General features: G+C 37.3%; 1 protein-coding gene across 5 annotated transcripts in view; it reads right to left on the minus strand.

Annotated features, from left to right (window-relative positions):
• DPYD (dihydropyrimidine dehydrogenase) overlaps positions 1-9,575 on the minus strand; it is an 833,094-nt gene extending 823,519 nt beyond the window's left edge. For all 5 annotated transcript variants that reach the window (XM_059375481.1, XM_059375484.1, XM_059375483.1 and 2 more), the window contains exon 1: positions 9,406-9,575. In XM_059375481.1, coding sequence (XP_059231464.1) covers positions 9,406-9,444 — 39 coding nt within the window. In that variant the 5' untranslated portion in view covers positions 9,445-9,575. The remainder of the gene's footprint in view (positions 1-9,405) is intronic.
• Between the last annotated feature and the right edge of the window lie 2,109 nt (positions 9,576-11,684).

The raw sequence follows: 11,684 nt of genomic DNA on the forward strand, positions 1-11,684 counted from the left end.
TGAAGTGTGTTCCGTCTAAAGTCACTTTGTTCAGAGATGGTTATATTTTTCTTATTTGTACTTATTTTTATTTTTCTTTAATTTTATTCTTACACTAAAATCCTATTAAAGTAAATTTTTTTAAAAAGAAAACCCAAATTATTTTAAAATGTGGAAAACATGTTCAAATTAACCAAACAAATCCAAATTAAGCCAGTCAACATTTTCTTTCTCTTCTTGAGTACATAAAGAAAAGAAAAAGAAAAAGAAATCGTGCATGGACACACACACACACACACACACCCCACATTATATGTCTAATACAAAGGCCTAGTGTAAAAGAATCCTTCGAAAATCTGGTCTGCTAGAGAGGCTTAAGGAGAGGGAGGTGGCAGGTACAATATAAAGCTTCTATTTTGTTCACACACTGGAACATTTGCAGTTGTTATATTTATTCACTGAAGATAAAAACCTGAGATTTATCCACTTAAAATAACAACCTGAAACCCAGCTTTACTCTTCCTGTTCTCCTCGGAAGAAAAAAATACGGAAAAGTCAGGCAGTCAAGCCATAATCTAGAATGAAGCATCAAATAAGCACTGAGTCCAAATGAAGTCACTCACACCCACATCAAAGGAAAGTGTATTTAGAAGCCTGTGTGTTCTGTAACCTTGAAAGTGATGGGGGGGATGCAGCAAATGAGTAATTGGTTCCAAATGCATTTTGTCCTGTCTTTGCACCCAATAATAGACCCTTTTGTCCTTTTAAAAACACTTTTTTTAAAAACACTTAATTCATTTGCATCATGTAGGTAGATGGAAAAGGCAAACTGAAATGCACTATGCACTATATATCAATGAAGCTAACCCTTTCCAATGTATCTTAAGCAAAATGTCTTAAGAAATACTGAAGCATTATTATAAACAACTAAAACAAAGTAAATTTCTGATCATAAAAGAGAGTTCTGAATAAGTTTTGGTATCTTCACGCCATGGAATCTCACAGTGCTATTTAAAACTATTTTAAAAGTAGTATGAATCAGGGGAAATAGTTCTGATTGGAGAAGGAAGCAAATATAAAACTCAATCTGATAAAAACTGTTTAGGAAAAATAGTTCTTTAGTTTAGGGAAAATAGGAAAAAACTATTCCTTATGCATAGGAAAGAAAAACACTAAATTATTTAGCAAGGCTATTTTGGGTGGTGTGACTATGTACATTTGGGGTCTACTTTTCACTTTTGGCATTTTTTTTTCCTGTAATGATCATGAAAAACAACTTTAAAAATTAAATCAGAAGAATGAAAAAAAAATGTATAAAAGTTAACCTTCCCCCCCAAAAGCATCTTGTTATGAAAGCTGCCATGGTTTATTTAACCCTAGGGATCTGTGAGAAGAACTGAATAGCTTTCTTTGAAGCATGAGAATTTTAAGCATTCTACTCCAGCACTCCCCAATATTTGTCATGTAGGAATATCTGAAAGTCCCCAAAGCTTTGAGGTCACTGTGATACAAGGAGTCAGAGAAAGGTAACCTGAATCCCCTATGGGCTCGAATCCCAAGGATTTAATATTCTGGCTTTCACTGACAGTTATCAATCTACAAACACACTAGAGAAGCACTAAAAGATTCCCAACTCCTTTTTAGAATCTCTGATCATAATTTCTAGTTAAAGACAAAATCATCCAAGAGATACAAAATATGAATTTATGAATTCCAGATCACCTCACAGAACTCCCTTGTATATAAAAGGATTGGACTTTTTCTGTGTGCCCAGAAGAGATCTAAATTTAAAAAAATAAATAAATAAAAATCATTCGTTTGATTGGAAAAGAAAAAGAAGGCAAGCAGGAAGAAAGTTTAAAAATCAGGTAAGTATACCAATTCCATATAATAGGACAGATGGTATACTTAATCCCACCTAACATGTAAAATAGAGTAGCTATGACAACACCATGTCTGCATTCCCTTAATAGGATCACTCCGCAGGTCCCATTTCAAACAATTTCACCATTGCCATATTTTATTACAAACCATCCTTAAAAGACAGATCAATTGCAAACTCATTGAGAAGTCAGCAAACTTCACAGTGGTTGAAGATTTCCACGTCAGAGAGCAAGGGATCCAACACGTAGAGCAAACATATTTCCAGGCCTGTCCCCTATCCTATCCTAGAATACTTGCATTAATTAACATACAGTGAATACAGATTCTGTTCTATTGCTTTGCTGAAGATTTTCAAACGGCATTTACATTAGACATACTAACATTTTAAATTTTTAACAAGCTGCTATAGTCGATTTTCAGTATCATTCAAAGGATTTCACAAAGATTAAATAAAAGATCTACTTAGGCAAGTCAGTTGTGGGTGGGCAAAACAAGTTGAAAATTAGGGAATGAAGTTTGGAGAGAGAAGTGTAAGGGGTGGGGGGAGTGGGGAGGATCAGCAGAGTGGTGGGTAATATGATATGGGAGGAGGGGAAGTGCAGTCAGGGCTCTATCCATGAGCACCATCTGTATAAATCAGGCCTGGAGTTGACATGTAATTTTGTGTGGGTCCCCTGAGAAGTGGCCCTCAGGGCTTCATTATTGATGAAGAGATTTTTCTTCAAAGTGGCCCAGTCAGCAATGCCTCAAGGGGACATTCATAAGCACTCATAATATCAATTTCCAAGCACCTGGGAGGTAGGAACACAGATTGTCTCTTTAATTATTATGATAGAGGTAGAGGATAGTAAGAACGCTATTATACAACCAAGCTGAAATTCTCAAAGAAATAAAATTACCATAACCTAGTATAAAAAAGTTTAATACTTGAGTCATCTTTCAGAAAAAGCACAATTTACATTTCATGGTGCACAATAGGTTGATCTCCAACTGTTTACTTCCTAGGCGGTGAAAAAGTTTTCACGAACGTACAGTATGTGCAAGGATGCTGAGAAGTTGGGGAGGGGGAACGTCTTTCAAGCAAGTATACTTAGATAAATTATAAGCTTAATCCAGTTTGTACGAAGAGATATCTGAGTTGTTTTATTTTGTTTTGTTTTGTTTTAAATAATTGTGCAGAAATACTTTTTCAACAAAGGGTAATACTAAACCCTTCTAAATATAGTTGAGAATACCAAGAAATACTTTCATCAATGGACTGGTCCTGACATGGTCTCAAAAACAACCCAGAAAAACACTAAAAAACGAATCCATATGTATACTGCAGTAAAATAGTAAGGATCAGGGGGGTCAGCCCTGGATTTGAATCTTATTCCCTAGTGTATTAGATGTAGATAATCCCAAGTATAAACAAAACCTATGCCACATACTTCCTTTGAATCTTCCTCCATTTACATTAGAAGGTTAGCAATACAGAGGGCATTAAAGATATTTTTTAAATAGAAATAGAAAATGAAGTGGGTCTTTTTAATTAATCTGAATTTCAGAAACTCCCCCTCCTCATTGGTAATACTGACAAATAAAATTGAGGAACCTTCTTATAAAACATATCTGTAGCATTCCTGAATCTGTAATGAGCTCTCATCATAATTCTTTTTATCTTCATTAGCCCCCTCCCTTACATGTTTTAACAGACTTTGATACCACTACTTAATTTCTGGAGTTGAATAAAATTCCAGCCAAATGATGCTTACACAATACACATGATACATGCAGTAGTGATTTTTAAAAGAAGTACTGCCATTTAAAAAACATACACTTTATGTGACACATGCTGTCTGAGGCACTGGTTGTATAGGGGACACTAATTAATCATTATAGCTATTGCATGACATAATTAAGCTTAAATCTAATTGACAGAGGAAGAAATGATAGTCCAGGAAAGAACTTGACCACAATCACAAAAACAAACAAACAAACAAAAACCAAGAAGCCAGGATTAGAACCTGGGGCTGTTTTAATATGATGCTTTCTTTTTAAACCATGAACTACATGGTTCTTTTGTATTCTGAAATACAAAAGAAATAACTTTATACAAAATTACTGACTTCCTAATATCAATAAATAGATATCTGTGGTGAACATTCTAAAATAAAAGTACATTGAGTTCACCTCAACCAGCATAACATTTTAATGTCAAGCAATGGAAGAAGTAATAATTATAAACCACAGGAAATATATAATCCTATTAAGAGTTATCTCAATAGTATAATTGGTTCCAGGATATCAGTGAACATCCACACTATTGATGTTTGAGGCCAAAAAATACCTTCTGTTTTGATATAGAGGATTAAGAGCAAATGAAACTCAGAAGGTAAACATGTCACATTTGAAAATCAAAATTCTGACTATAGATAAATTTGTAATCTTAGAATGCCTTACTAATTATTTTTGAATTAAGGCTAGGTATAAATGACATAGAATTTTTCTTACAGTTTTAAGGACTGAAGGTTTCTACCACATATTTGTCATTATAGACCTACATCTAAGAAAGAAAAAAAAAAAACACAAAAAATGACCAATTCTATTTTTCAATATCCACTATCACCACGCTGAAGTCTGGATTATAACAAGTATCAGATTTTCTTTGTCAGATTATTTTATAACTTTTTCAGTCTTGTTATCTTTAATTTTAGTGTTTTTAATTTTATAACTTAAGTGTATGCTTATTAAAAATTCTCCCACAGTGGCCAGATAAGTTTACCTTACTGGAAAGTCTATCTTTTAGTTCTTGAGTTGTTCCCTGTTTGGTAAAATGCTGTATTCAAATAGTTAATGGAAGACACTGCTCAAAGATTATCCAATTATCTCAATATTTGGGCCCTAGATGTCTTTCACATTCTTATCAATTCCTTACTGCAAATGTTCAGCCTTCCAAAACTGAATTTTTCTTCCAGAATGTCAAAAAGGTTACCAAATTCCAGCACATTTTTACAATTAAGCAATCGGACAAGAGTATCCGCTATGATTAAGATTAAGCAGATCCAATGTAAAAATTTCCCTAGTGAAAGATTCATCATTAGTCATTAATCTCAGTTTTTAATTAAACTTCTAAAATTGGTCACTGAATCAGTGTGCAGGTGGTAGATTTTTTTTTTTTTAATGTACTAAAATATACATATGGCCATGCTTACATAGGTAAATGTACCTTAAAACTGCAAGGAGCTATCATTTGGAATGAAGTAACTTCCCTAATCACATAATGAGACACATTTTTACTGCCAAGATAAATTCCTTAGAAAGAGAAATACTTTAAATATGGTCCACAGAAAAGAGGACAAGCAATTTTTAACAACTCAAACTCATAAAACAGGCTTAAAAGTTAAATTTAAAAAAATTTAAAAGCTTTAGCAAGTCAAGATAGCATTCCCATAGATCAGTGGTGCCCAATCAATAAAAGAAAGGAGACAAGAAAAAAACTGTCACTTATACACTGAATAAAAAACATTAAAAATTTTAAATAAATAACTGTAACTTCTGCAAAGTTGAATCTTTATTCTCTCCTTTGGATCCACCACCCTCCCTACCCCCCTGATACAAAAGCATTTATGACAAAGGGTACTCTGAAATACCTTGCTCCATCTCTACCAATTAATTCATAACCCATACCTTCCCTTTTCTCAAAATGCTCCTTAAAATGAACTTTCTCCAAGTTGTTTCCTTTATTTTCCCATTTTACAAATCCACCATTTTATGAGTTTATTTTCTTAATAAACAAAAACTTCTTAATTATCTTCTCAAAAGGAAGCCAGAGTATAAGTAATTCAGAAACTATTTCTATTTGACTTGAAATGCACTGTGATTCTGTAGACAACAGACTGAAATCCTTTTTTGATTGAGGGTAAATGTGAAATGAGTTTATGCCCTTTAATACTCGCTAACTGATAATTCAAGGAATGGACCTTGACTTGTGATTGGGAAAGCATTAGGGTGGTAGGTAGCAATTTAGTTTGGCTGTAAATATTTACCAAAATTACTGTTATTTAAAAAATTAAAAGCCTCCTGTGGCTATATACATTTTTCTTTAACTATTCTTTCATAGTCTATTCTCAATGATCCACATCGGTGGAGAGGAACAAGACGTTGAACACAGTCCATTCTTCCAGAATCATTCTTACTTGATTTTAAATGGGGAGATATTGATATTATACTGGTTATCAATTCAAACTAAATGAAATACGATGAAGCTAATGATGAAGTCAAGAAAAGTGATCAACATTGGGTATCAATATTCTTTGAAACCTTCCAAGGAGAACTGTTATTCAAATCACCTAGACAAAATTCAGCTTTATCCAAAAACTAATTCCATAAAGTACAATGACATTTAAAGTATATAGCTACTATTAATGAACTTTAGAATGCTAATTATTCATGGTCAGTGATTTTCCCAAGGTATTTTTTCATATTCTTATTTGTTTAACATTTGTCCTTTTTCCTAACAAGATGTCAATTTGTGACATTCAATGTCTTTTCTATTGTTATTTTATTTAACAGATTATGCAAATGTGACTCAGAGAAGCTAAGTAACTTGCCTAGAATCACACAGCTTAAAAGGAGTTAAATTAGACCTCAACCCCAGACACTTCACTCCAGATCCTGTGGTTTGAATCACATTAGTATGTCAGGGGAAAAAAATGAACAGAAAAAACAAACCAACAAACAAACAAAAAAGCAAGTACAAAAGCAAAAACCTTAATTTTTTGTTTTAAGATTTTTTATCTATTCATTTGAGAGAGAAAAAAACAGGCATGTGCACAGGAGAGCAGGACAAGGGGCAGGATCAGAGGGAGTGTGAGAAGCAGACTCCCAGCTGAGCAGGGAGCCCTGCTGGAGCCTGGATGCAGGACTAGATCCCAGGACCCCAGGATCATGACCTGCGCCAAAGGCAGATGCTTAACGGACTGAGTCACCCAAGCAACCCCCAAACCTTCGCTTCTCATACAACTTCTACAATTACTACAATGACAATTTTTGAGTACATGAGTGAGGTTTTATTGTCTAATATATTACTTACTTACTAATGCATCATTGTTACGCCTATCTTCCAGCCTGAAATATTCCAGTTTTGGGATTTGGTGACGTTCTGATTTTTTTCATGTTCCCAATCCTTCAAGCCCTGATGTAATATGTAATTGAGGCTAGAAATTATGGTGTGAACACACAAAGCAACTTTGTATATCTCAGTAACTTTTTTCCTCAGAAACAAAGATATTTCTTGGCTGCTTCACTGAAACCTGAGATTTTAAATGTAGGTAGTTTATGGGGAAAATTAAATCACTATTATGGAAGCTTGTCAATATCACCTTCTGTTCCTTTCACATTTATCAAGTGAATATGTACTTTGTTTCATACTGTTGTTTTCTTTTTTTAAGATTACTCTATGTACTTGAGACTAGAGCAATGGTCAAAGATCAATCTCTAGACAATGGTATTAATGAATTCATTCAAGGAAGGCAAATCCAATGTATGCATTCAAATTTAATAGAAAACTGAGCTTTCATAATTCATTCTGATTCTTCAAACAAAAATGAACTTTGGTGAATCAATAGGATCAACTGAGACCTCTATGCTTGATTGTGTTCCTTTAGGCTTAAAGCATTTTTCCTCACTGCATTATATTTTAATGATTAATTTCACGCTCTCTCATGGTACTCTAGCTCATGAATCACGGGTATTACTTTGAGAGAAAAGGAAGGTACTATGTATAATGAAAGATATTACTGATTAAAATGTGTTGCATATATGAACTACATAAAAGCCGAAAAACTTTAAATACCACCATTCTAGATTATAAGTAATATCATACAGATTAATCTTCTAGATTAAGATTAGATTAAGATTGAGGTGAATGAGAGGGTTTGGATTTTTCAAACAGTCTTGGTTCAAACACATACAAAACTAAGCCACTCATTTAATGTTTTACTGGCATCTTTTCCTTACAGTTATCTGGTTAAGAACTGATTTCAAAGACAAGTGCAGGAGAAATACAGAGAAAGGAATCAGTTAAGCAAATTACACACCATTCTAAAAGCCAAAAGCCACCTGCCCTCTGACACTCTATTCCCTAAAATCAGTACTGTCTGAATGCTGTCAAGTTTGTTATTTAGCTAGTTTAAAAAAAAAGAAAAAGAAAGAAAAGAAAAGAGAAAGGAAAGGAAAGGATTTGGTTAAGTCAAAGTAAGGACCAAAAAGGACCATGACATAAATCAAGTATATTTTACCTTAAACACACTAAATAAATGTTGGGTCAAATATATCTTATCCATCAATATTTTCGAAATAGTAAACTATCCGCCAAAGAAACCACAAATAAATTAAACAAACAGATCACTACAATGTAATTTGACTCTTTTTATTAAAATGGATTTTTCCCAAACCAATGAATGGAGTGGGGAGAAAACACTACTACTCACTATCTCCCAAAGAGAACACAAAGTTACTTCAATCAATGACAGAGGGAAAATGTGGCAAAAGCAGCTATTCTGCAAACAGGTGGTTTTAAACTTTTACTTAAGCCACTGAAAAGAACTGACTAGAGAAAAATTGTGTCATTTAGAAAAAGAGAAAATATACACATATACACATACACACATTTTATCAGCAAGGGGAGAGACCAAAAAAAAGGCTTATAACACAACAAAAAAATAAGAAGCAGTTTATCTTAGCTCACAAATGCTGAGCTGGATTAGTAGGTCTAAAATCACTGTTTATAATTAAATCCTTCTCATTTCATACATAAAGATCTTAGGGAGAATTTAAAGGAAATGGTCATGTCACTCCAGGTAGGACCTTATTCCCAGGAAGAAAGATGACATTTTACAGAAACAGTGCAAGAGGGAATCAAAAAACGTTGAAAAGAGAGAAAAATACAGCTCGTTTCTGTTTTTCTGACAGCACTGCATTTTTCATGTTCTCAATACTTTGTTCCATTCCTGTGTTAAATAATTTCATAAGCAACACTGGCCAGCGGGGACTGCCAGAATAGCTGACACACAGATCTCCTTTATTTCTACGCTCCACCTTTGCCATTATTCAGGATTCATCTGTTGAGGTGGGGGCAGCAGACAGGTGCCAGGAACCGCAAACGGGGATGGGGGGGTGGGAGGCGGGAAAAGGTAAGTGTCGGGGTAGACTCGAAGGGAAATGGGAGCTCCTATCCTCCAGACTCCGCCTCACTGAACTCTTGTGCCTCTAAATCATGCCATTCCGGGCAGGACACGACAGGTTTCCTTAATCCCCTCCAAAGTAAACCCAGGTCCCAACCCAAACGGTACCCCCTCCAGTCGCGGGACCCCTCCACTTCTCTCCCCCGCTGCCCACGCAGGGCTCTGGCTCCCTGCCCGTCCACCCGCCCCCCAGACCTCCCGCGAAGGCAAAGTTTCCCGCGTCTCCTCCTCTTTCCCGAGCGACCCCGGCGCCCTCCCCCGCCCCCGCCCGCTGGGCCCCCCTCCCGCCCCACGAGACCCCGCGCGCAGAGGGTACCTCGATGTCCGCCGCGTCCTTGCTAAGCACGGGGGCCATGGCAGTGTTCACAGCCTCAAATCTCCTAGTGACAGACCCTCCTAGCGTCCTCCGGCTCTAGTCGGAGAGCGAAGTGACCGCCAGCCGTAGCGACAGAGTAAATAGGAAGCGGAGGGTCGGCGGCGAGGGGGCGGGGCGGGCGTCGGGAGGCCCCACCCCCGGGGCGGGGCTGCGGGCTCGGCCCCGCGCCTCTCGGCGCTCCGCACTGCCCCGCGGAGCCAAGGGGAAGGGAGCCCGGCCCATCCCCCAAGCTGGAGGCTTGTTTTTCTTCCACCCGCGGCTGGAAGGGAAGGAGGGAGCGCGTGCTCCCGGGACTGACCTATGCTCTCTAAACTGTCAAAGCCTGAGCTTGATAGGCGGGGGCCAGATGGGAGAGACCCACAGGACGAAAGGTAAAAGCAGTTGGTGCTCTCAGTAACAAATCGCTCCTTTTCTTTCCTTCCGCACGAACCCCGCGAGGTGCAGAAACATTGGCTTATGGGCCGCTGTATCTTCTGGAACTCATCAGGGATGAGGTAGTAAACAAACGTTCCTCCATTCATCCAGCAAATAGGCGGGAGAAGGCAAGGGCGCGGGTCTAATGAGAGTAGCCAAAGCCCGGGCGTGAGAGCGGGGGCAGGGTTACAGTGGGGCTGAGGGAGGGAGGAGAGCAAAATGTCTACAGCCAGAAGTGGCAAGTAGTAAGCGATGTAGGTGGTACAGAATCAAGGTTGTATTTTTGCAGGACAATCCTTTCTAAGGGCTATTTACAAATTATATATAATTGTAAAATGTGAGGCTCTTTTGAAGAGTACTTTATGTTTTGTTGCAGAGCTTGCTGTGGAGAGGGGAGTGATTCTCGTTTAGGGATGGTCTCAATCCAAAAAAAATACTCATCTTTGAGTATATGTTTTCAGACTTCCTTCAGTTCTCCTGGTGAGATAGATAAATCATACCCTCTTCTCCCAAACACTACCTACTTACTTCTAGTGAGGCTTTTATCAGACTTCTTAATCCTCTTGGCTAATTGCAAGAACCTTGGATTTAGGTATTTCCTTCATATCGTATTCTTTCATTAGTTCGTTCATCATTTCATTCAACAAATATTTATTGAATATTTTCAGTGTACCCAATACCGCCTTAGATACTCTGGATATAATCTGTCTTCAGGAAATACATCACTCTCATGGATATTATACTCGGAGTAAACAAGTAAGCAAAATAGTAAGAAACAGTGTTGCCTGCTTAGAAGATAAAAGAGGAAAGGGACAGAATAACTAGGGTGTGGGTGCTCACCACCTTGAGTGGTTTGGGAAGACTTATTTAAATGAACCATTAGATTACCTTGCAGAACCTGGAATTTACTAGATAGAGAATGGATGCATTTTCTTAAATCAAATAGTATTACTAAAAAAAACAAAAAAAAACTATAGAAACCTTAGAATCATGTTTTCTCCCACATTTTATCCAACCCCAAGCTCTTAAGATTCAGCCTCCTAAGGAGTATTTGTTCATCTCTCCATCTTCAACACATCCACCAAGGCCCAAGCTATTGGTATTCCAGCTTCTAGTCTTTTCCTTCTCCACTAAAGACTGAGTTTTTAAAAGTATTTATTGACTTGTATTATGCACGCACACACACACACACACACACACACACACACACGGACTGTAAAATCTTTCAGTGGTTTGCACTACAGTCAGAAGAAAACACAGACTCTTAAGTGACCTCTTAATAACCTCCCTACCCTTCTCCAGCCTTGCCTCCAGCCATTCTTTCCATGACTCCGCAAGTTCCACCACAAAGTAACCTTCCCTTCTTCCAACCATTTCTCTTCCCTTTGCACATGTCCTCCACTTGGAGGATTCTTTCCATTCGACTCATCCTTTAGGTCTCAAAGAAGGCTTCCCTGACCCATCCAGTCAACAAGATTAGACTCACCCTGTCTCCGTTGTTCTCTTTTTTTAACACCTGTGGGGTTTTTGGTTATAGTTCTATCAAATAGTATTTGCATATTTATTTCAGTGTGACTTGTTTAATAACTCTCTTCCAGGAAGAGAGGCTCATGTCTGACTTGGTTGTCTACCAGATAATCAGCTCCCAGCCCAGGACTACAGCATAAGAGACCAAGAACACTTGCTGATTGAATGAACACAATAGATCCTGAAAGTGGTTTATGCATTAAACAGTTCATTTCAGAAGCTTTAGTTTCACCTTACCATGTATTTTTCTCAACATCCCACTTATTCCTGAAAAGTAA

The sequence above is a fragment of the Mustela nigripes genome, chromosome 14 (assembly GCF_022355385.1).
Source record: "Mustela nigripes isolate SB6536 chromosome 14, MUSNIG.SB6536, whole genome shotgun sequence".
Classification (NCBI taxonomy): domain Eukaryota; kingdom Metazoa; phylum Chordata; class Mammalia; order Carnivora; family Mustelidae; genus Mustela; species Mustela nigripes.